This window comes from Oratosquilla oratoria, chromosome 12, assembly GCF_046742065.1.
Source record: "Oratosquilla oratoria isolate Oo_2021 chromosome 12, ASM4674206v1, whole genome shotgun sequence".
NCBI classification, from domain to species: Eukaryota; Metazoa; Arthropoda; class Malacostraca; order Stomatopoda; family Squillidae; genus Oratosquilla; species Oratosquilla oratoria.
The window spans coordinates 39,082,476-39,108,026 of record NC_134788.1 but is presented as its reverse complement, the minus strand read 5'-3'; the positions used below and the strand labels follow the sequence as shown (position 1 = coordinate 39,108,026).

Below are 25,551 nucleotides of genomic sequence, written 5' to 3'. Positions count from 1 at the left end.
GAACAGAGGGATTAATTGGTGAGGAACAGTGTGGTTTTAGGACAGGTAGGGGATTTGTAGATCAGATTTTTGTGGTAAGACAGATATGTGAGAAAGCTATAGGAAAAGGTAAGGATGTTTTTTGGGCTTTTATGGATCTGGAAAAGGCTCACGACAGGGTAGACAGGAAGGCACTGTGGGAGGTATTGTAGATATATGGGATAGGAGGAAAGCTGTTAAGAGCAGTCAAGAGTTTTTATGAGAGTAGTAGAGCTTGCGTTAGGATTAGAAATGGAGAGAGTGAATGGATTGAGGTAAAGGTGGGACTTCGTCAGGGATGTGTTATGTCACCCTGGCTGTTCAATCTTTACATGGATGGGGTGGTGCGAGAGGTGAATGCAAGGGTAGTGGGTCAGGGGTTGGAGATGGTTAAAGAAAATGGAGAAAAGTGGGAGGTGAGCCAGTTGTAGTTTGCTGACGACACTGCGGTTGTAGCGGGATCAGAGGAGGGATTGAGGAGGTGGAAGGAGTGAATATGGGGGGGAGGTCCTAGGATGAGATGGATGGATGGAGTGAAAGGGGCATTACAAAAGAGAGGAATGTCTGTGGAGGAAGGACGGGAGAGAACAGAAGATTGGGGTGAATGGAGAGGGGTTGTGTATAGATGATGCCGTAATGCATGAGGGGGAGTGGGTGGGGGATGAGGAATTATGAGAGAATAATTGACACAGCTCAAAGGGATTTCTCCCCGTCTTCTCCTTTTCTGCATGAGGGGACGGAGAGGGAGAGTTGCCGAATTTATGAAGCGGCCTTGCTGTGGATGTGCTGTGTCTTGCGACACTGCTTCTGACCCAAGGCGGTGGACGGGATGCAGGGATGACCCGTCATCCAGAAGGTACCAAGACAAGAGGGAGGGAGGAGGGGAGTGGAATATTTGGGAAATGGAATGGGTGGGAGTAGTTTCTGTGCCATTTTCTTTTTGGCTACCCCCCGTGTAGGGGGTAAAAGCCTTTGATATATGTATTTATCATTACCATACATTTTTTTTTTCATCCGACCTAGTTATGGACCAAAAGGTCTCATGCCGGCATGCTCCGCCTTCCTAATCTTTTGTTAGAAACCCTTGAGGTTCGATGTCACTTCTCTGGCAACGAGTAATACTGCTGTATAACGCGAGTATGGCGATGCATCATCGTGCATCAGGCAGCTGATGCTTCCCGCGATCATTTGACTCGTACCGAAGAGGTTAATGGAAAAATACCACAACAGTTCACATTTTTAAAATGTTTTAATATAACTCTTTTTATATCACACATACAACATAAGAACATAAGAATAAAGGAGACTGCAAGAGACCATAAGGCCTACACTAGGCAGCTCCGTACAAACCATCACATTTTTTATTTTATATAGTACATACAAGAAATACAGGCGTATATGTCAAAAGCGCAAATCTCGATATAATAGGAATAACCGAGACATGGTGGAGAGTTTGAAGCTGAATTTAAAATTGTGGGATTGCAACACTTTCATCAAGATATAAGTCACAAGAAAGGTGGGGGTGTTCTGTTGTACGTTAGGAGCAATGTCCATGCTTCTGTTCTAAAGTGAAACAGGATGCATATGATAGTTTGAGGGTCCAAACAAATGGACAAAAATGAAATGTAGGTGCAATATATAGGCCAAAGTCATTATCATCAGCAGACGACAAACTGTTGTTTCAAGAACTGTCTAGTTTCTGCAACCGGGACTTTATTCATAATGGGTGATATCAGTTGTATTAGCATTGATTGGATGACCCTACACGGCCATATAGGTAGTCGCTTGATGGATTTTCTCGGTGACAAATACTTAATTCAACATGTAAAAGAGCCCACAAGACATGGAAACTTACTCGATCTATTGATCACTAGCCGCGAAAGCACGATAACCGATGTACAAGTCTGTGAAGCTATTGCAAATAGCGCTCACAGAGAACAGTTTTTCGTGAAAAATATCTATTGCACTGGTCACACTGCAATGGGTTCTCTCCTGTATGGGTAATCATGTGACGTGACGTTTGAGAAGATCCTTACGTGAAAAAAAGCTTTATTGCACAGGCCACATTGGAATGTCTTCTCTTCAGCGTGGGTAGTCATGTGATGTTTGAGAACACCCTTTTGTAAGAAAGCGGAATCACACATGTCACACTACAATGGAATCTCTCCTGTGTGGCTCATCATGTGACGTTTGAGATCACCCTTTTGTGAGAAAACTGAATCACACGTATCACACTGGAATGGCTTCTCTCCTGGGTGGGTCATCATGTGACTTTCGAGATTACCCTTTCGTGAGAAAGCGGAATCACACATGTCACACTGGAATGGCTTCTCTCCTGTGTGGGTCATCATGTGACTTTTGAGACTACACTTTTGTGAGAAAGAGGAATCACACAGGTCGCACTGGAAAGGTTTCTCTCCTGTGTGGCTCATCATGTGACGTTTGAGATCATTTCGTGAGAAAGCAGAATCACACATGTCACACTGGAATGGCTTCTCTCCTGTGTGGGTCATCATGTGACGTTTGAGGTGAATCTTCTGCAAGAAAGCGGAATCACACAAGTCACACTGGAATGGCTTCTCTCCTGTGTGGGTCATCATGTGACGTTTGAGTTGATCCTTATGCGAGAAAGCGGAATCACACGTGTCACACTGGAATGGCCTCTCTCCTGTATGGGTCATCATGTGACCTTTGAGGTGACTCTTTCGTGAGAAAGCAGAATCACATATGCCACACTGGAATGGCCTCTCTCCTGTATGGGTCATCATGTGACTTTTGAGGTGACCCTTTCGTGAAAAAGCAGAATCACACATGTCACACTGGAAAGGGTTCTCTCCTGTGTGGGTCATCATGTGACGTTTGAGGTGACCCTTTTGCGAGAAAGCGGAATCACACATGTCACACTGGAATGGCTTCTCTCCTGTGTGAGTCATCATGTGACTTTTGAGGTGACCCTTTTGCGTGAAAGCGGAATCACACGTGTCACACTGGAATGGCTTCTCTCCTGTGTGGGTCATCATGTGACGTTTGAGATCACCCTCTCGTGAGAAAGCGGAATCACACATGACACACTGGAATGGCTTCTCTCCTGTGTGGGTCATCGTATGATGTTTGAGATTACGCTTTTGAGGGAAAGCAGAATCACACTGGAAAAACTTCTCTACCATGTGGGTCATCATGTGATAGATGTGACAATCCTTTTGCACAATATAGGTCACACTAGAAAGGATTCTCTTCTGTGTGGGTCATCACTTGATATTTAAGATGACTTGTGAAGCTATAGGTGCCACATCGGGTTTTCTTTGTAAATAGTTACCTTTCTGAAAAAAAAGTAGATTAACTTTTTGAGATATGTAATAGTAGGATTGTTGGTGTTTTGTACACAAACCATTTCATACATGTCATCCTCTATTATAAGAATAATTTGCCTAAAAACACATAGTAAAACCGATGATCAAAATGGTTAACTGGTCATTATAGCGGTATTTGCTTTGTTACCCTAGTTGTGGGTTGAAATGCCATACTTCTCTCCTACTCAAAGGAGTAACTATTAATTACCTACGATGCACTTCGTAGTGGGACTTTCACCCACACGAAGGGGGGGGGGCAGGTTAGACTCAACCCTGCCCCCCCCAATCAACCAGTACTAAAAGAAACTTTTAAGATTATCTTATCGAGTAACGGTTTATGTCTATAGTAATTGCATGTCTGGCATGAGAGAATGTAAACACTGAACACGTTTGATACATATACATACATGAATACATATACCAAAGGCTTTCCCCACCCCCCTACACGGGGGGTAGCCAAAAAGAAAAAGGCATAGAAATAACTCTCACCCATTTAATTTTCCATATATTCCACTCCCCTCCACCCTCCTCCCTCCCTCCTATCCTGGCACCTCCTGGATGACGGGTCATCCCTGCATCCTGTCCACTGCCCTGGGTCACAAGCAGTGTCGCAAGACACAGCACGTCCACAGCAAGGCCGCTTCGTAAATTCGGCGACCCTCCCTCTCCGTCCCCTCATGCAGGAAAGGAGAAGCGGTGCACGACACAATGTCGAAAGACAGAACGTCGAAACGACAGAATGCCGAAACGACAGAATGTCGACTACGACAAAATGTCGAAATTTCAGATATCGACGTGATTGTGTACATAAAATCACCGAAAAATGCAAGCCTGTGTTCACGCTCAACAGGAATACTGAAATATCCACCAAAAACTTGGTGCTATCCCTAATCAACTTTCTTGACTGTACATAAAGTCAATATTCTAATTTCAAAATCAATTCCTGAACTACATTCATTCGAATACAACACAAAGAAAACATGGCAGAATTCTTCGTTGCTAAAAAGGAGAAAAAAACCTTCGTATCTTTACACCAAAAACAAATGTGTTATGGAAAAAGTATACTGGCGCTGCGAGGACCATGCCTGTTCAGGAAAAGCTGTAACTCTTGATGATATGATAGTAACCACAAAAGCTCACAATATACATGGACTAAATCCTGCAAGGGTTAAGGTCCAGCAATCGATGTCCAGGATTAGGCGCATCGCCAAAGAAACTTTGGAAAGGACGTCGCGAATGATATGCCAAGAACTCTCCAGCTGCCATCTTCCAGAAGTTGTTCGTGGATATCTTCCGGAGGAGTCGAGCATCATGAGGCTGATTCAGAGGCAGCGTAGTAAAAGCCAGCCGGGCTTACCTCGTAGTGCCACAGACCTTACCCTACCTGATCCCTTGGATTATGGCTGATATCAGTTTTGGCAACAATGAGCGTATCATAGTGTTTTGTTCAAACAACATCCTGAGAAATTGATCAAACTCTTCGGTATGGTACGGCGATAGCACTTTTGACGTCTCTCCGGGATTGTTTTATCAACTCTACATGCACCAGTGATGGGGCAAATGCTGCCTCTCCTTTTCGTGTTGACATCCAAGAAAACCAAAGACGCTTATTGTCGTATCTTCTTAGCCAGCCATCCAAGGTGCATCACAACGCGGTCTCGATCTCAGGGTCAATTTTTACAGAGGTGACTGAACGTGCTACGATGGAAGCTACAAAGGATATCTTGTCTGTGCAGAAGGCCGAAGCTTGTTTCTTTCACTTTGCTCAAGCGCACGGGAGAAAGGTTGTTTATTTAGGCTTGCGTGAAATATACGTGAACGACAGCAGTTTTGCACAGAGACTTAAATAGCTCACTGCTTTGGCTTTTGTTCCCCCTTCCGACATCGCAACAGCCTTTCATGAACTTATTTCAGATGTGCCTCCTGAATGTGACCCTTTCGTAAATTACATCAGAGAAAGATACATTGGATACTATCAATACCATTCAACGAACACCAGTACACCCAGCCTCGCCATTTCTCTGCGTCGTGGATCATGGACAAAGCCATTTTCCACCGTGTCGTCCAGGAAGAACCGAGAACGACAAACCACCTTGAAGGATGGATGGCATCGAAACTTTCAAGGAGTCGTTGGCAAGGTTCTCCCAAGTATCTACGAGTTTATACTTCGTCTACAAGATGAACAAGCCCATACAGAAACTGTCCTCTCACAACTCATCGCTGGACATGAGCCATCTAAACCACGGAGGTCAGTTAGTTCGACGAATAAACGGATATCGCGCATTGTTTCTCAGTATGAAGACCGATGCTTTCAGGAATATGTTGAAGGTCCAATTCTTTTTCATTACTTATTGATTTTTTCTGATATAATGTACATCCATTTGTACCAATACTTGTATATTCAAATCTATGTATAAGTGAATGTGAATAGAAGTTTACATATAAAATAAATGATCAAATAAACATAAAACTTTGTTTTGTGTGATTTCATCACCAACTATAATAAGGCAATTATTCAATCATTGATGTGTCTTCCTTCAATCATTGATGTGTCTTCGATAGTACATTGTACATAGAAATAAACGTTAAACTTTGTTTTGTGTGATTCCATTATCAACTGTAATAAGGCAATTGCAATTCACTGTGGTTTCACTAATACTCCTTTAATTTAATTGTAATTGAACTGGTATAAGTGACTGTTGTTTAAGTTGTGTTATCTTCATTGTTATGTTAAAGAAGGAAATCATGCCGGGCAGCCATGATGGGTCGAGTGATTTGGGAAATATCGTCTTTATTGCCGAGTTAGATTTTCTTTAAAACAATATCCATCTTCAAACAACCTCTTTTAGTCATGATTAGTCAAGTGCCACTAATATAAAAAGCACACATGACTGAATAATCAGTGAAATGCATATTTCGACATTATGTTGCATTCGACAATCTGTCGTGTCGACATTTTGACCATTCGACATTCTGTCGTAGACCCAAGGAGAAGACGGGGAGAAATCCCTTCAGGCTGCGTCAATTTTTTCTCAAACATACTTCCTCACCCCCATCCCCCACCCACTCCCCCTCATGCATCACAGCCTCATCTATACACAACCTTTCTCCATTCACCTCTATCTTCTGCCCTCTCCCGTCCTTCCTCTCTTTTGTAAAGCCCCTTTCACCCCATCCATCCATCTCATCCTAGGACGTCCCCTCGTATTCACTCCTTCCACACTTATTTCACTAATCTTTTTGCCCCGTACATTGCTGTTGGCACAACCACTCCTTCATATAACCTCCTCTTAGCATCCATTCCCAGATGTCTATTTTTCATCACACTTTTTAATCCACCACGGCCTTTACTCGCTTCTCTCAGTCTACATTCTACCTCCACCCCCACTCCTCCCTTTCCTGTCACATTCGCACCCAAGTATCTGAAACTATACACTTCCTCCAGTTTCTCACCCTTAATGCTCACTTCCAGCCTACTGTCACTCTCTCCCCTTGTACATCTCATCACCTTACTTTTGCCTACATTTATCTTCAGCTTTGTTTTTCATACACCTCAAACTCTGTCACTAACTTCCTCTGATCCTGCTACAAGTGCAGTGTCGTCAGCAAACAACAACTGGCTCACCTCCCACTTTTCTCCATTTTCTTTAATCATCTCCAACCCCTGACCCACTACTCTTGCATTCACCTCTCGCACCACCCCATCCATGTAAAGATTGAACAGCCAGGGAGACATAACACACCCCTGACGGAGTCCCACCTTTACCTCAAACCATTCACTCTCTCCATTTCTAATCCTAACGCAAGCTCTACTACTCTCATAAAAACTCTTGACTGCTCTTAACAGCTTTCCTCCTATCCCATATATCTGCAGTACCTCCCACAGTACTTTCCTGTCTACCCTGTCCAGATCCATAAAAGCCCCAAAACCATCCTTACCTTTTCCTATAGCTTTCTCACATATCTGTCTTACCACAAAAAAATGATCTTTACGACCCCTACCTGTCCTAAAACCACACTCTTCCTCACCAATTACTCCCTCTGTTCCTCTCCTAATCCTCTCAATCAAGACCCTCCCATAAGCCTTCCCAACTACACTCAACAAGCTGATCCCTCTGTAACTACTAAACTCACACTTGTCCCCCTTTCCTTTGTAAAGCGGAACTATATAGGCACTCCTTCAGTCTTCTGGCACTCTACCATCTCTTAAACAAACATTAAATAACCTCACCAGTCAGTCCACCATAAATGTACCTTCTTTCCTTAGACATTCTGCATGGCATCCATCCAACCCAGGTGCCTTACCTGCTCTCATCATCTTAACAGCTGCTTTCACTTCATCCTTCCCTATTTCTCCTCCATTTTCCTGACTCATCACTCTCATTTTCTTGGCGCTTCCCACTGCAACAACCTTTCCCTCCCTATCCTCCTTCACATATAGCAACTCCCTAAAATACTCTGCCCACCTTCCTCTCACTACCCTCTCTTCCATTATCATCTCTAAATCTGCACCTTTTACCTTTTCTTCTCTACTTGATTTGCATCCTCTTCCTCTTTTAACGATTTGAGATCATTACTGATAACCCAAGATCCTTTTCACTATCCACTTTTGTTAACGAATTTACAACTTGTAATCGTACTTACTGTTATTTTTACCTATGTGCATAACCTTGCATTTACTTGTGTAAAATTCCATTAGCCACTTTTCAGACCATTCGTTTAAGTGATCATTTGCCATTCCGCACAGTTTTGTATCACCAGCAAATTTGGACACGATAGATTTCAGTGCGTGGTCTCCATCATTGATATATATATACTATGAATAGAAGTGGCCAAAGAATGGAACCCTGAGGAACTCCACTTTGTAAGAACATCTTTGCCTCTGCGAGTTCGGTGGATTATATCAGAAGCATAAAGGTCATGACGCCTAGAAAAGAGAAACCAAGTATCAAGTGGTATCCCAGTTGCTTGAACTGTGATATCATCTCATTGATCCTTATGGCTTTAATACAGGCTGTACTACCCTTGAAAAAAAAAAAAAAAATCTTGACTGCTGTTAACAGCTTTCCTCCTATCCCATATATCTGTAAAACCTCCCACAGTACATTTCCGTCTACTCCGTCTAAAACCCTGTTACAAATACTAAAAGGCCTAAAATCATCTTAACCTTTTGCTAAAGCTTCCTCACATATCTGTCTTACCACAAAAATCAGACTTTGCACAACACGAAAACGATCACCCCTCTCCTTCTACTTCTAGCCGGAGATGTAGAGAGCAATCCTGGGCCCACCACAAAATACACATGCCCAACATGCTCTAAACCCATTACCTCGAGCAGACAGACAAAGGGCTCAGTTCAGTGCAATATGTGCAAAAACTGGGCCCACCTCACTTGTACAACACTTGTTGACACAAACCAATACACAAACACTTGGACATGTTCTACCTGCCCTCCAGTAACCCCATTCCCACCTCCCCAACCACAGCCAGCACCCTTACCCATTCCCAATTTCCCTTTGCCCTTATCCCCAATCAGTACTCCCCTTCCTTTATCCCCAATCTCTCCTTTCCCCCCTCCAACCCAGATCCTATACCTTCCCCATTAACACCCCAACCTCAACTCTAAATGACAACATACAACACATACAGAACACACAACATCAACATATTACAACACAACATTGACGGTATTAACACGAAAAAACATGAACTCAAACACTTTCTTAAACAACACAACATACACATTGCAATTACACAAGAAACAAAACTAAGACACTCACACAGAACACCATCATTTCATAATTACACCACCATCAGACAAGCCCGGACCGATGGCAATGGCGGTGGACTCATCACCCTGATCCACCACTCCATCTCTTTTGTGGACACAAGGGCCACAACCAAAATTCTCCTCCCTACCACAGATAACACTACAGAAATCCAATCCATTCGAATCCGCACAGGCAACAAATCAACACTGACAATAGTTAACATGTACATTCCCCCCCAATCAACTTAGCCAACTAGCCTCAATCCCCAACCTGATCATGGGTGGTGACTTCAACGCCAAGTCATCGGCCTGGTATGTCGACAACCCTGACACAGACAGAGGGCTTGATATACAGACTCAGTTTGACTCATTGACTATCATGAACAACACACATAATCATACACATATCCCACAACAAGCCCTCTACACTCCCTCCTCTCCTGATATCACCTTTTGCTCCCCAACAACATCATGGAGAGTGGTCGGAACCCTTGGTTCTGACCACCTTCCAATCATCATCACCACCACCAAAACAAGATGCACCCCAGTTGGACACAGACACACATACAACAATTACAAGAGAGCTAACTGGGAAGCTTTTACTGAAGAGACAGAACAACATTTTGAAACACATAACAGTACACCAATCACAAACATAAACAATGCTGTGCACACTTTTAATACAATCATACAAAACGCAGACAAGAGATACATCTCTAGAGGCAACAGAAAATCACACAACCCCAACTTCACACCAGAAATCCAAGATCTCATCAGACAACAAGACACGCTTAGACACAATACCCCCACACCTATCCCTCAAAACATAGCAGACCAAATACAAACACTAAACATTGTCATTGCCAATAAAATACACGCACACCTTATGACTCCCTCCTTGAACCATCCCCATTCCTCCTCCACTCCTAGTTCTACTCTATCCTTTACTCTCTCCCACTCCTCTCTCAACTTCTTCTTATACTCATTCTCCTTTTTTTCTTCATTTAAGCAGTTCACTCTAAGTACCTCCCTACCTTCTGCCCTTTTTCTCTTTCTCCACCTATTCTCCACTCTCAATTTACCTTCCACCAGGAAATGATCTGATATTCCCCCACTCTCTCCCCTTAGAACATGTACATCCTTAACTTTTCCTACCATACTCCTGGTCACCACTATTAACGGTCCATTAACGCTCTATCTGCCACCCTTCCATCCACCACCCTCTCCCATGTGTATTTATGCTTGACTTTCTTCTTAAACACTGGATTACTATCATCAACTCTCTTTCAAGACACATCTTCACCATCAACTCTCCACTACGATTTTTGCCTCGAACTCCATACTTTCCAATCACTCCATCAATTGGTTCATTTCCTACCCTAGCATTTAGGTCTCCCAATACAACTACATCGACATTTCTCCCTAATCCCTCTATGCACTCATTTATATCTACCCAGATACGTCACCTAATTTGTATCTACCAATTTGGCAGCGGCGATCGAAACCAATGAAAAACTAGACCAATTGAAGCAACATTTAACGTAGAGGCACACTATTTGCTTTGCTGTCAAAATCTTGCGTACGTCACATGGGGAGCGTTTCTCAGATGACTTTTTGGACTAAAGACAAACAAAAAGGAAGACAAAACGTCCCGCCAAGCTTTCTCCTTTGTTAACAAAAGAATACAATAAAATGTAACTCGTACAAGTGAAAAAGTGAAATACACACTTGCACGAAAAAGGAAACAAATCACATTCATACACACTGTGACCTTTGTTCACCATGTACTCTCTCACGTTATGTTGAGTGTGTCATTGTGTTCCTAGTGCCAAAGTATATTGGGATTAAGTCTATGCACCTATTTACGCTAATTTCTTTTGTCGTCCACGCTTCTAAGAACAATCTCCTTTTCTTCGAGTTGCCTATGTGTACCACTGTCGCTCCTTCCCAGTCAGTGTTGTGCTGTAGTTCGTTCATGTGTTTATAAAGTGCTGAGGCTGCATCTTTCCGTTTAACTGCCTGTTTATGTTCTTCAATTCTAGTGGCGAGGTTCTTATGCGTTCCTCCTATGTAATCTGCATGACAATCCAAACATCCAATGCGGTACACTACGCCCTCCTATAATGACGATAAATAAGAAAATAATAACAAATAAAAATAAATAGATAAATAGGTCAAGTTAAATTATAACCTATCAGGTAAATAGTAAATAATAATAAATGGACAGATAAATAACGATAATCAAATCGAGAAATAATAACCAATAGTGTGAAAAGTCACTTTTTATTCTTGTCAATTCCCTTCAGAATCTTAGAATCAAGTCACCTGAGTCTACGCTTTTTAGGGAAAATAGATTCATATGTTTTAATTGATTTTCGCCGCTGTACTTTTTTCAATCTGTCAATGTCTTTAATGAAAGTCAGTGCCCATAAGAAAACGGCATATTCCAATCGTGGTTGAAGTCGTAAGATCACGCAATGAGTTCTGGAATCTTGTTTGCTTTCTCAGAGGCTGAAATATACTGTTTAGATGATTTGAGATCGTTACTGATAACCCAAGATCCTTTTCACTATCCACTTTTGTTAACGAATTTACAACTTGTAATCGTACTTACTGTTATTTCTACCTATGTGCATAACCTTGCATTTACTTGTGTAAAATTCCATTAGCCACCTTTCAGACCATTCGTTTAAGTGATCATTTGCTGTTCCGCACAGTTTTGTATCACCAGCAAATTTGGACACGATAGATTTCAGTGCGTGGTCTCCATCATTGATATATATATACTATGAATAGAAGTGGCCAAAGAATGGAACCCTGAGGAACTCCACTTTGTAAGAACATCTTTGCCACTGCGAGTTCGGTGGATTATATCAGAAGCATAAAGGTCATGACGCCTAGAAAAGAGAAACCAAGTATCAAGAAAGTGGTATCCCAGTTGCTTGAACTGTGATATCATCTCATTGATCCTTATGGCTTTAATACAGGCTGTACTACCCTTGGAAAAAAAAAAAAAAAATCTTGACTGCTGTTAACAGCTTTCCTCCTATCCCATATATCTGTAAAACCTCCCACAGTACATTTCCGTCTACTCTGTCAAAACCCTGTTACAAATACTAAAAGGCCTAAAATCATCTTAACCTTTTGGTAAAGCTTCCTCACATATCTGTCTTACCACAAAAATCAGACTTTGCACAACACGAAAATGATCACCCCTCTCCTTCTACTTTTAGCCGGAGATATAGAGAGCAATCCTGGGCCCACCACAAAATACACATGCCCAACATGCTCTAAACCCATTACCTCGAGCAGACAGACAAAGGGCTCAGTTCAGTGCAATATGTGCAAAAACTGGGCCCACCTCACTTGTACAACACTTGTTGACACAAACCAATACACAAACACTTGGACATGTTCTACCTGCCCTCCAGTAACCCCACTCCCACCTCCCCAACCACATCCAGCACCCTTACCCACTCCCAATTTCCCTTTGCCCTTATCCCCAATCAGTACTCCCCTTCCTTTATCCCCAATCTCTCCTTTCCCCCCTCTAACCCAGATCCTATACCTTCCCCATTAACACCCCAACCTCAACTCTAAACGACAACATACAACACATACAGAACACACAACATCAACATATTACAACACAACATTGACGGTATTAACACGAAAAAACATGAACTCAAACACTTTCTTAAACAACACAACATACACATTGCAATTATACAAGAAACAAAACTAAGACACTCACACAGAACACCATCATTTCATAATTACACCACCATCAGACAAGACCGGACCGATGGCAATGGCGGTGGACTCATCACCCTGATCCACCACTCCATCTCTTTTGTGGACACAAGGGCCACAACCAAAATTCTCCTCCCTACCACAGATAACACTACAGAAATCCAATCCATTCGAATCCGCACAGGCAACAAATCAACACTAACAATAGTTAACATGTACATTACCCCCCAATCATCCCCCACACTTCCAAACACCTTCAGGCCTCAACTTAGCCAACTAGCCTCAATCCCCAACCTGATCATGGGTGGTGACTTCAACGCCAAGTCATCGGCCTGGTATGTCGACAACCCTGACACAGACAGAGGGCTTGATATACAGACTCAGTTTGACTCATTGACTATCATGAACAACACACATAATCATACACATATCCCACAACAAGCCCTCTACACTCCCTCCTCTCCTGATATCACCTTTTGCTCCCCAACAACATCATGGAGAGTGGTCGGAACCCTTGGTTCTGACCACCTTCCAATCATCATCACCACCACCAAAACAAGATGCACCCCAGTTGGCCACAGACACACATACAACAATTACAAGAGAGCTAACTGGGAAGCTTTTACTGAAGAGACAGAACAACATTTTCAAACATGTAACAGTACACCAATCACAAACATAAACAATGCTGTGCACTTTTTTAATACAATCATACAAAACGCAGACAAGAGATACATCTCTAGAAGCAACAGAAAATCACACAACCCCAACTTCACACCAGAAATCCAAGGTCTCATCAGACAACAAGACACGCTTAGACACAATACCCCCACACCTATCCCTCAAAACATAGCAGACCAAATACAAACACTAAACATTGTCATTGCCAATAAAATACACGCACAAAAAACACTCAACAGCATTACACTATCCAACAGTAACACTACACACTCTCACGCAGCAATAATCACAACAACAGACAATCTACCCTCAAACAGACAACAAGCAAACACACTCATAAATCATTGCCAATAAAATACACGCACAAAAAACACTCAACAGCATTACACTATCCAACAGTAACACTACACACTCTCACGCAGCAATAATCACAACAACAGACAATCTACCCTCAAACAGACAACAAGCAAACACACTCATAAATCATTTTCCACAGACAAGCCATCTCACTTCTCACCCTGACGACCGACGCACTATTCGACGTAAGAAAAACTTTCCCACACACTCAGACTATACACCCTTCATAGACAGTCAGACAAAACACATAATACATAATCTCAAGCACTCATCTGCCTGTGGCCCTGATAACATAAGTAACATCCACCTAAAACACATTGGACCACAACGTATACATCCACTCACAAACATTGCAAACTACAGCTATTCACACAACACTATACCCGACATCTGGAAGCATGGTAAAATAATCACCATTCCAAAACAGAACAAAGACCCAACAATCCCGACATCGCACTGCCCAATCACACTTCTCTGCACCCCCTCTAAAGTCATTGAACGCCTAATACTTCAACTTGTCACACCACATATTCCCCTTGCTGACTCACAACACGGTTTTAGGCCACTACACTCCACAAACACTCTTCTGATAAACCTCACACAAAGAATTTTAGATGGCATCAATTCAGATAGACCCCACCACAGAACACTTCTTATAACATTAGACATTAGTAAAGCTTTTGATGCTATCCCCCGCCACAACCTAACAAATAAAATATATAACACAGACATGCACAATAACACCAAAAGATGGCTGGCCAATTATCTGGTAGGTAGGAATGCTTATGTGTCATATAATGGCCAATTATCTGGCAGGTAGGAATGCTTAGGTGTCATATAATGGCCAATCATCGCACATCAGAAACATTAAGAATGGAGTACCACAGGGCTCTGTTCTATCCCCCACACTCTTTAATCTATACATGCATGACTTACCCACACCAGACACCTCAGAAATACAAATCTCTTCCTACGCAGACGACATAACAATCACATCCACACATCGTAACACAAAGCTGCAGAAATAATCCAGCCATACCTTCATACACTCAACACATGGTTCATCACAAACAGACTCAAAATAGCTCCAACCAAATCTACAGCAACACTTCTCATCAACTGGACAAAAGAACACAAATACATACCTCATCTCTACATCAACAACACTCTAATACTGCACACAAACACACCAAAAATTCTTGGTGTAACATACGATACATCCATGTCCTTCAAACAACACATCACAAACATAAAAAACAAATGCACACCTAGACTCAACGCACTTAAGTCAATCACTGGAACAACATTTGGACAAAACAAAGAAACTAATACAACAATATACAAACAATGCATACGCTCAGTGATGAATTATGCGAGTCCTGCATGGGCTCCTAATCTCAGTGAGACACACCACAACACCCTTCAAATCATACAAAACAAAGCCCTAAAAACAATTACAGGCTGCACAAATACAACACCTACAGACCATTTACACCATGAAACAAAAGTCCTCAAAGTCAAGGACCACCTCGACATGAGAGGCACACAAACACTTCCCGCAGCCACCACAAACACATCACACCTGCTACACTACACTGCAGAACACCCACACACACCAAGAAACATTAAAACAACACCCAAAGACCTCTATCACACACAGATACTCTCTTCTCTTCCTCCACAACCACCAAATACCAGCCTCCGGAAACATATTCATAATCATATCACTCACCGCTCCATTAACACACTGAAAGACAACATATTGCTGCATGCCAGACCCCCTGATATCCACCCCTCTGAATCCTCTCTCCCACAAAAGGACAGAGTCCACCCAGCCAGACTGCGGTGCGGCCACCACCCAGCACTTCTAAGCTACCAGAAGAGGTTGGATGACTGCATCATGAACAGCTGCCCAGGATGTAACACTTCACCCCATACCATACAACACATAATGGCAGACTGCATTATACACAATCATGCACGCAAACAACACAACATACATTATAAAGGATTTGTGGGAAAACCCACTTTCGGCTGTGGCATTCCTTGGGGAGATGGGACTGCTCGGACAGACAGTCTAGGGAACGACAACAACAACAACATCTTCTAGGTATTAGGCCTACCATTTCATTCCTTCAGACCTTCATCCGTTGATACAGAAACTGACAAGTTGGAAAGGATATGCAACAAAATGCCACATGACAATGTCCACAGTTCTATATTTTCTTGCTTATCATAACACAATTTCTATAGATGTAGAATAAATAATTCATATGCATCAAGGATAAAATCACCATTATATTTTGCACTTCTATTTCATTTATCAAAATTGCACAAAAAGTATATTTTTGCACCTCTATTTCATGTATACATTAATACCATACAAAAATTAAATGGATATATAGTATGATAACAAGAATAAAGATTTTTTTTAAACCATTTGAATTGTCCAAATAGAAATGGAGTCTTAAATCAGAGTATGACCAAAGTAATATAAAGCCATCACGCACTGTATGAAAAGTGGAACAACTATTATTCTATTTTTCATTTTATTATTATGTGCATGGATGTGGTACAGATGAGAGTAAAAGGGAAGAGATAGGCAGTATGTTTGTGAGAAGAAAGATGGATGTACTGGCTTTGAGTCAAACTAAAATGAAAGGAAAGGGCAATTGTCAGTTTGGGAGTGTAGCTGGGAGGTACTCAGGAGTGAAGAGGGGACGAGGGAGAGAAGGGGTGGCTATACTAGTAAGTGAAGAGATAAGTAAGTGGGTAGTGGAGTGGAAGGAGGTGTCATCACGGTTGATTTGGATGAAGGTGAAGCTGGGAAAGGAGATGTAGGTTTTTGTAAGTGCATATGGGCCTGGTAGTGAGAAGAACGTAGAGGAAAGGGAGGCATTTTGGGTAGATATAAATGAGTGCATAGAGGGATTAGGGAGAAAATGTCAATGTAGTTGTATTGGGAGACCTAAATGCTAGGGTAGTAAATGAACCAATTGATGGAGTGATTGGGAAGTATGGAGCTCGAGGTAAAAATTGTAATGGAGAGTTGATGGAGATGTGTCTTGAAAGAGAGTTGATGATAGCAAATACAGTGTTTAAGAAGAAAGTCAAGCATAAGTACACATGGGAGAGGGTGGTGGATGGAAGGGTGGCAGATAGAGCATTAATGGACTATATAGTGGTGACCAGGAGTATGGTAGGAAGAGTTAAGGATGTACATGTTCTGAGGGGAGAGAGTGGGGGAATATCAGATTATTTCCTGGTGGAAGGTAAATTGAGAGTGGAGAATAGGTGGAGAAAGAGGAAAAGGGCAGAAGGTAGGGAGGTACTTGGAGTGAACTGCTTAAATGAAGAAAAAAAGGAGGAGGAGTATAAGAGGAAGTTGAGAGAGGAGTGGGAGAGAGTAAAGGATAGAGTAGAACTAGGAGTGGAGGAGGAATGGGGATGGTTCAAGGAGGGAGTCATAAGGTGTGCAAAGATGGTGTGTGGAACAAGGAGGGTGGGAGGAAAAAGAAAGAAGGGTAGCGAGTGGTGGGATGAGGAAGCAAAGAAGGGTGTAGAAGAGAAGAAGCAGGCATTCATAGATTGGCTACAAATTAGGATGAGGGAATCGTATGAGAGGTACAAAGTAAAGAGAAAGTTAAACGTAAGATAAAGGAAGCAAAGAGGAGAGCAGATGTGAAATGGGGAAAGAGTATGACAGAAAATTTTGAAAGTAAAAAAAAAAGATGTTTTGGAAGGAAGTTAAAAGAGGAAGAGGAGGTGAATCAAGTAGAGAAGAAAAGGTAAAAGGTGCAGATGGAGGGATGATAATGGAAGAGAGGGCAGTGAGAGGAAGGTGGGCAGAGTATTTTAGGGAGTTGCTATATGTGAAGGAGGATAGGGAGGGAAAGGTTGTTGCAGTGGGAAGCGCCAAGAAAATGAGAGTGATGAGTCAGGAAAATGGAGGAGAAATAGGGAAGGATGAAGTGAAAGCAGCTGTTAAGATGATGAGAGCAGGTAAGGCACCTGGGTTGGATGGATGCCATGCAGAGTGTCTGAAGAAAGGAGGTACAGTTATGGTGGACTGGCTGTGAGGTTAAGGGAGCCATGGACGCAAAAACTCGAATTCTGGAAAATGAACGAATTTTAGGTAAACATTTCAATAGGTTCTCCATGATGGTGGCAACACTCAAACCAAATATTAGAGCTCAGTTCCGTTTCTTTTCTTATATATGAAATAAAATAGATAAATTTTTGGCGACCTCTGGCAACCCCATTGCATAAAAAACATTTGAAATAAGTCAAAATTTAACTTTTTTGTTATTTAGATAGACATATCTCTGTTTCTATTTGTCCGATTTTATTCATTCTTTCAAATTTATGAAAAGAAATAGCCATTCTTTAATTTCCATAGAAAAAATTAAGGAAACTGTAACTTACTTTTTTTTGTTTCATTTATCCTAGCAGATTTTCACTAAAGTTTTGAGTACTTAAATTAAAAAAAGAAAAAGAAAAAAAGAGAGAGACTGAGAGGAAATTTGTCTTATGGAAGTTGTTCCCAAGACTCTAATCTTTCATTTCCTACATAGTAGGCTGATTACCTATGCCTACGGATACTTCCATGATCACAGATACTATCATAAAAAAAGAAACATTAATTACACGTAACATATCCATATTACTAAAACAATTTAGTATGCAATAATTCTCTATTGTAAAGGGTAAATATACATAAGTTCACCAGAGATATTGAAAAACTTTTATGACATGCTCACCTATAAGCACCTCCAGCGCTCCCTTAATGTTTGTATAGGAGAGGGTAGAGTGCCAGACGACTGGAGGAGTGCCTGTATTGTTCCGCTTTACAAAGGAAAGGGGGACAAGTGTGAGTATAGTAGATACAGAGGGATCAGCTTGTTGAGTGTAGTTGGGAAGGCTTATGGGAGAATCTTGATTGATAGGATTAGGAGAGGAACAGAGGGAGCAATTGGTGAGGAACAGTGTGGTTTTAGGACAGGTAGTTGTTGTGTAGATCAGATTTTTGTGGTAAGACAGATATGTGAGAAAGCTATAGGAAAAGGTAAGGATGTTTTTTGGGCTTTTATGGATCTGGAAAAGGCTTACGACAGGGTAGACAGGAAGGCACTGTGGGAGGTATTGCAGATGTATGGGATAGGAGGAAAGCTGTTAAGAGCAGTCAAGAGTTTTTATGAGAGTAGTAGAGCTTGCGTTAGGATTAGAAATGGAGAGAGTGAATGGATTGAGGTAAAGGTGGGACTTCGTCAGGGGTGTGTTATGTCGCCCTGGCTGTTCAATCTTTACATGGATGGGGTAGTGCGAGAGGTGAATGCAAGGGTAGTGGGTCAGGGGTTGGAGATGATTAAAGAAAATGGAGAAAAATGGGAGGTGAGCCAGTTGTTTTCTGACAACACTGCACTTGTAGCAGGATCAGAGGAGGGATTGAGGAAGTTAGTGACAGAGTTTGAGAAGGTGTATGAAAGAAGAAAGCTGAAGATAAATGTAGGCAAAAGTAAGGTGATGAGATGTACAAGGGGAGAGAGTGACAGTAGGCTGGAAGTGAGCATTAAGGGTGAGAAACTGGAGGAAGTGGATAGTTTCAGATACTTGGGTGCGAATGTGACAGGAAAGGGAGGAGTTGGGGAGGAGGTAATATGTAGATTGAGACAAGCGAGTAAATGCCTTGGTGGATTAAAAAGTGTAATGAGAAATAGACATCTGGGAATGGATGCTAAGAGGAGGTTATATGAAGGAGTGATTGTGCCAACAGCAATGTATGGGGCAGAAACATGGAACATGAGAGAGGAAGAGAGAAGGAGCTTGAATGTATTTGAGATGAGGTGTCTGAGAAGTATGATAGGGGTTACTAGGCTAGATAGAGTGAGAAATGAGGAGGTGAGAAGGAGAACAGGGGTGGAAAGGGAGCTGGGAGATAGGGTTGATGAAACAGTATTAGGATGGTTTGGACACATGGAAAGAATGAATGAAGAAAGATTAGTAAAAGAGGTGTGGAAGGCGGAGGTGGAAGGAGTGAAAATGAGGGGGCGTCCTAGGATGAGATGGATGGATGGGGTGAAAGGGGTTTCACAAAAGAGAGGAATGTCTGTAGAGGAAGGACGGGAGAGGACAGAAGATAGGGGTGAATGGAGAAGGGTTGTGTATAGATGAGGCTGTGATGCATGAGGGGGAGCGGGTGGGGGATGGGGGGGTAAGGAAGTATGTACGAGAAAAAAATTGACGCAGCCCGAAGGGATTTCTCCCCATCTTCTCCTTTTATGCATGAGGGGACGGAGAGGGTGGGTCACCGAATTTATGAAGCGGCCTTGCTGTGGATGTGCTGTGTCTTGTGACACTGCTTCTGACCCAGGGTAGTGGACAGGATGCAGGGATGACCCGTCATCAAGGAGGTGCCAGGATAGGAGGGAGGGAGGAGGGTGGAGGGGAGTGGAATATATGGGAAATGAAATGGGTGAGTGATTTCTATGCCTTTTTCTTTTTGGCTACCCCCCCATGTAAGGGGGAAATAGCCTTTGGTATATGTATGCATGTATGTATTATTTTGGTTGGGAAATAGTACCTCCTCTGTATGGACACCCTAATTAATTCCCTAAAAAGGGAAGACAATAATGTGGCCAATAATTGCACTGGATGCAACCTGCCAACCTACATAGAAACGTCGGAGATGGGAAGAACTTTAAAAAAAGTCATCTCCCAAGGTCAAATGAGAAATTCTTTGCAGGTACCAATTTCAACATCCAATCAACCTGGAGCATCAACAATTTAATGTCATCAGCTTAATTCATTTTAACATTATATGTACAGTTTTCTATTTCTGTATTGGGAAATAAAATAAAAGTGCAAAATATGCAATTGTTTGTGTTTTTATACAGGGATTACCTTTGTCTTGTGGCATTTTGTAAATTATCCCTGACTTTAGAAAATATCACCTTACTGGTTTACAAGAGCTTCATGCAATGAACTTGAGGTAAATTAGGTGATAAAACAATATCCAGTCACACTACACTTAAGGATGTAAATCCCAATATCCACAAAACACCCAAAAGACTACTAGATTTTTTTTTTTTTTTTTTACAGCAGTTTTCCTGTTGATTTCATTAACACAGGTGTTCTGATTCCATCAGAACCATGCCAGTCATGTCTGGGGACTGTATTGGGAAACAAGTATTTTGAATTAAAGAGGTGCAAAGCCAGTGATTAATGAGAGAAACAAGGACAACATTGTTCAAACAAACAGTAAAACAAGCACAGTTTTCTCCAATTCTGACCATACCTAAGATTAGAGAACACAATCACAGCAGGATTCGCTATTCTTTAAAAGATTATTGGGTTCCTTATTCTTTACATTAGTATAATCATGTTTGCTGTTTTTGATATAGATATGTTGGGTTCGCTAATCTTGACATTATCTGCATTAGGGAATACTGTGGGTTGGGTTAGGTTATGTTGGGATAGCCATTCTTTAGATGAGGATCATTGGGGTCACTGTTCTTGACATGATCCAATTTTTTTTTTTCCCAACAGTTTTCCTGTTGATTTGACCAAATTGGGTGTTCCATTTCAATTGGAAATCACTTGTTTGTACTAAACCCCTACCCCATCTGGGGACTGCATTGGGAAATAAGTATTGCAATTTAGAGAAGCATGCAAAGCCAGTGATTAATGAAAGAAATCACAACACTGTTCAAATAAATGATAAACCAAGCACAGTATTCTCCTATTCTGACCATATCTAACCTACCCAGTCCCTCTCTCCCTCATGGCAAATAGATTTTTCAATGGTATTTGTTCATTTTGTTTCTTGTATTGGATACGAGATAAGTTAAAACAAGATCATTTTCATTCTCTTCCATACATATATATATATCTTTTACAATAATGTATTGTTATGATTCTATATAATTTCAAGTATTCACAAATATGTTTGCCAGTCTGCAACCCTCCCTATATCATCTGCTAGCCCATGTTTAAATGCAATAAATTCATAGTAATGTCAGCAACGATTTTCAAAACACTAAGACGAGCATCTTTACAGATACCAACAATTAGGTTAGATTTTTCAATGGTATTTGTTAATTTTGTTTCTTGCATTCAATGCGAGATAAGTTAATACAAGATCATTTCCATTCTCTTCCGTACATATTCATATCTTTTACAATAATGTATTGTTATGATTCTACATAATTTTAAGTATCCACAAAGATGTTTGCCAGTCTGCAACCCTTCCCTATATCATCTGCTAGCCCATGTTTAAATACAATAAATTCATAGTAACGTCAGCAATGATTTTCAAAACACTACGACGAGCATCTTTACAGTTACCAACAATTAGGTTAGGTTACATTGTGTTAAGTCTGCAATTCTTACCTGTATCACAACTAGCTTTATTATTCTGAGTATTTTCAACCCCAGATATGAGTGAGTACCACACATCAATAGTAACATCAGTGGTGATTAGAATAGACTAGCAGGCATCTTTACATATACCTAATTCTACACCTAGGTCAAAAATCTTATTCAGTACTTGGAATTGTTCTAAAACATCAGCATATACTGTTAACTACTTCCTAGTTCTTAAGGGGATATTGTTATTTGACAGCCCACTCTACAGTTTTTTTAAACGCTGGCTTTCTTTCAACAGAACAAGACCTAATTTGATCTCATTACTAACCTACAGCATTCTCACGTAACCAACACCTACACAGCTACAACTATAATGGCCTGCAACTTCCAGGCATCAATCTAATGCTTACTGAAGTGATGCTTACCGAAGTGATGACAAAGAGGCAAGGGAGCTAAAGCTTTTGAGAATAGCCTCTTCTCTGATTTTCTACAGTGTACCGGTCATATCTATTCTTGAACATGTTGATACTTGTACTATTAACTACATTTTCCGGTAGACTGTTCCATTTGTTTACTACTCTGGCGTCAAAAAAGTTACTTCTCTTTGTTGTTCTAAATGTAGTTTTCTTTAGTTTCCACCGGTGCCCTCAGGTCTCATACCTTTCTCTCAGTTCAATTTGGAGGAATTGACTGCAGTCAATATCCTCGTCTCCATTGAGCATCTTGTAAACTTCGAACATGTCCCCGCGTATTCTTCTTGCCTGTAGGGTGGTTAGTCCCAAAGCATCTAATCATGTATGCTCTGTCTGGCAAACGCCTACAATAATCTTTTCTTTAACTGTGTGGTTTCCTTTTTTGCTTACAATTTTCGTGACACAAATGTCTAAACTATTTCAAATATTCTTGCAAATGTACAAAGGCACTTTTAGAAATGTTTTTACATGGTTTGCCACTAGTTGACGAAAATATTTGTAATCCTAAGCTCTATCAAAGGGTACCTAATCTGTTTTGGTTTCACAACCTGTGCTTTACTCAAAAGTCCTGCTCTATGTAAGAAGTAGTGGCGAGATGATAGCGGTACTGGTGTCTTTTTCATACAGGATTGGGCACGTGTATTTACCTAGTTGTATTTTGCGGGAAGGGGAGCCATGCTCGTGTTGTCCCGCCATTGTATCTGGCAGTGTCTAGTTTGTTTTTAAACTCATGAATGGTTTTTGCGCATACTATTTCATTATCCAGTTTGTTCCAAGTGTCCAAAACTCTATGTGGAAAACTGTTTTTCTTCAGTTCTCTTCTATAGCTATGTTTTTTTTTCTTTCCATGTCCTCTTGTGTTTCTTTTGTCCCAGTTAAGTAAGTTCTCTCTATCAAGTATCTAGGTGCCTTTCATGATTCTGTAGATGGTCAATAGGTCACCTCTCTCTCTTCTTTGCTCCAGTGTCGGTAACTCCAGTTTAGCCAATCTCTCCTCGTATGATAGGTTTGCAAGTGCAGGTGCCATTTTTGTAGCTGCTCTTTGGATTCTTTTTATTTTCTTTATATTCTTTTTGGTACTGGGGGACCACAATGTCGCCGCATACTCTAATCTAGGCCTTATCAATGTAACCAATATTTTTTTTTATCATGTCTTCGTCCAAGTATGCAAATGCCACTTTTATTGATCAACTTGCTAAGATCAATAAAAGTGGCAATAAAAGGGGAATTTTATTCTACGGAAAGAGGAATTTGAAATTATCCTATTAAGTGAACCGTCCTAGGCTAATAAAACACCCAGAACTCCTATTGTGAGTTTTAATAGATTAATTAATTCTAAAATCAGACACTAGAATTATGCTACTCGTCATTAAGCAATGTGGGTTAACAGTTAACTGGATTTCACTCATACATCCTAGCTATTCCCTGCGCACGATTACTAACTAAATAACTTATACTAAACCATCTTAACTTAATGTCTTCTCTTGAGTGTGGAGACGTCTTCAATTGGCGCGGATTCCTCCTGCTGAGTTCCGATAGGCGCGGGTACGCTTCTGGGATGGGACGCCTTTGTTTGGATCGGGGCGATGGTCGACCTTGTAGCTTGGCGTTTAAGGGCGGGCGTTGAGGTTGGTTTTGCAAGCAACACACTTCACCGACCGACGTGTTCCGAGTCAATTCACCGTCAAGTTCCTATCCAGTTAGGATGCTCCGCAAGGGGGGAGAGGGACTGGTACGTAACTAGTCCTCCAATAGCACCAGAGTGAGTGATGTGTTCACTGAAGGCTAACCTCGTCACGACACCATTCAAATCCGTTCCCACGATGGTCTGGATGTCGATCGTACACTGCACTTGGAGAAGTTCCGGCGGGGGGATTGTACCCGAATCACTCGTGTAAAGTCTTACAGTGCGTAGTCTGTCACCTAAGGGAGAAGGTCCTCGTGAGCCCCATAAGGGAGGATAGGGCGCGATTGAACTTCCGAGAATACGAGCGGCCAGACCTCCCTAGTTGAACCCAATGGAAAGACTGACTTGTGACCAGCGGCAAGTCAGGTCAAAATGCCCGTCAACCAGCATCCAACGCTGCCGATATTTCTACGTCTCCGACACTAGTTTTGAAGGGAACTACGAACAATGTTTATGTGGAAGATGACACAGTTCCAATTATTCCTTGAGAGTAGACACTATTCACGAGCGTGTAAGATACGATCCTAACTATTCTAATTTAAACTAGCCTAGACAATTATTTGACAAGCGCGCAGGGGGGGGGGTAAAGACCGTTATACCTAAATCGTATTGGTAACACTTGAATGAAAAACTCTCAGTCTAATCAGATTAGCAACTTACAAATGCAATAAGAAACAGTAAACTTCAGAAATTGTGGAATCGTGATTTGCACATAGGCCTACTAAAACACTTGAATCTAAAGGGAGGGGGGGATGTTTTTCCTAAGTATTTAGAAGTCTCTCTCAACTTCGTTAAGACACTGCAATTGATTGCCAAATTGACACAATAGTTAATGAGGATAAGAAGGAAAAATATCAAGAAATAGTTAATAGAGGTCTCAAGAGTTCCAGTAATTCCCAAGAGTGGAGGGAATTGAATGGCCGAAACGGGGAGAAAGCAGACGAAAGAAAATGGGAAGGGATGATAGCGAGCCGTGTGTCACAATCCAAAAATTGTGACACATATTTTTCTTTTAATATATTGATTTCTGATTTTGAATTGTAATATTCATAAGTCACATTATCCTAAGCGCATATCTATAATTATGAGATTAACAAA

General features: G+C 41.4%; 2 protein-coding genes across 5 annotated transcripts; one reads left to right on the top strand and one right to left on the bottom strand.

Annotated features, from left to right (window-relative positions):
• Nucleotides 1-1,248: 1,248 nt before the first annotated feature.
• LOC143031464 (uncharacterized) lies at nt 1,249-23,903 on the bottom strand. 4 transcript variants are annotated; one of them, XM_076195310.1, is made up of 2 exons: nt 22,704-23,903; nt 1,249-3,338 (listed from the first exon to the last, which is right to left on the bottom strand). In XM_076195310.1, exon 2 carries the CDS (start codon nt 3,195-3,197, stop codon nt 2,169-2,171), a length of 1,029 nt encoding a protein of 342 aa, XP_076051425.1. In that variant the 5' UTR covers nt 3,198-3,338; nt 22,704-23,903; the 3' UTR covers nt 1,249-2,168. The 4 variants fall into 4 exon arrangements, with proteins under 4 accessions (XP_076051425.1, XP_076051424.1, XP_076051426.1 ...); XM_076195309.1 differs by having other exon boundaries at nt 22,719-23,903; XM_076195311.1 differs by having other exon boundaries at nt 22,954-23,903.
• Nucleotides 14,425-16,133, top strand: LOC143030694 (uncharacterized). Its single transcript, XM_076193878.1, has 2 exons — nt 14,425-14,716; nt 14,760-16,133. Exon 2 carries the CDS (start codon nt 15,152-15,154, stop codon nt 16,037-16,039), a length of 888 nt encoding a protein of 295 aa, XP_076049993.1. The 5' UTR covers nt 14,425-14,716; nt 14,760-15,151; the 3' UTR covers nt 16,040-16,133.
• Nucleotides 23,904-25,551: the final 1,648 nt, after the last annotated feature.

Excerpts from the sequence above, each read along its gene's own strand:
- LOC143031464 (XM_076195310.1), bottom strand. The coding sequence starts at position 3,197 with ATGATGACCCACATGGTAGAGAAGTTTTTCCAGTGTGATTCTGCTTTC.
- LOC143030694 (XM_076193878.1), top strand. The coding sequence starts at position 15,152 with ATGTCCTTCAAACAACACATCACAAACATAAAAAACAAATGCACACCT.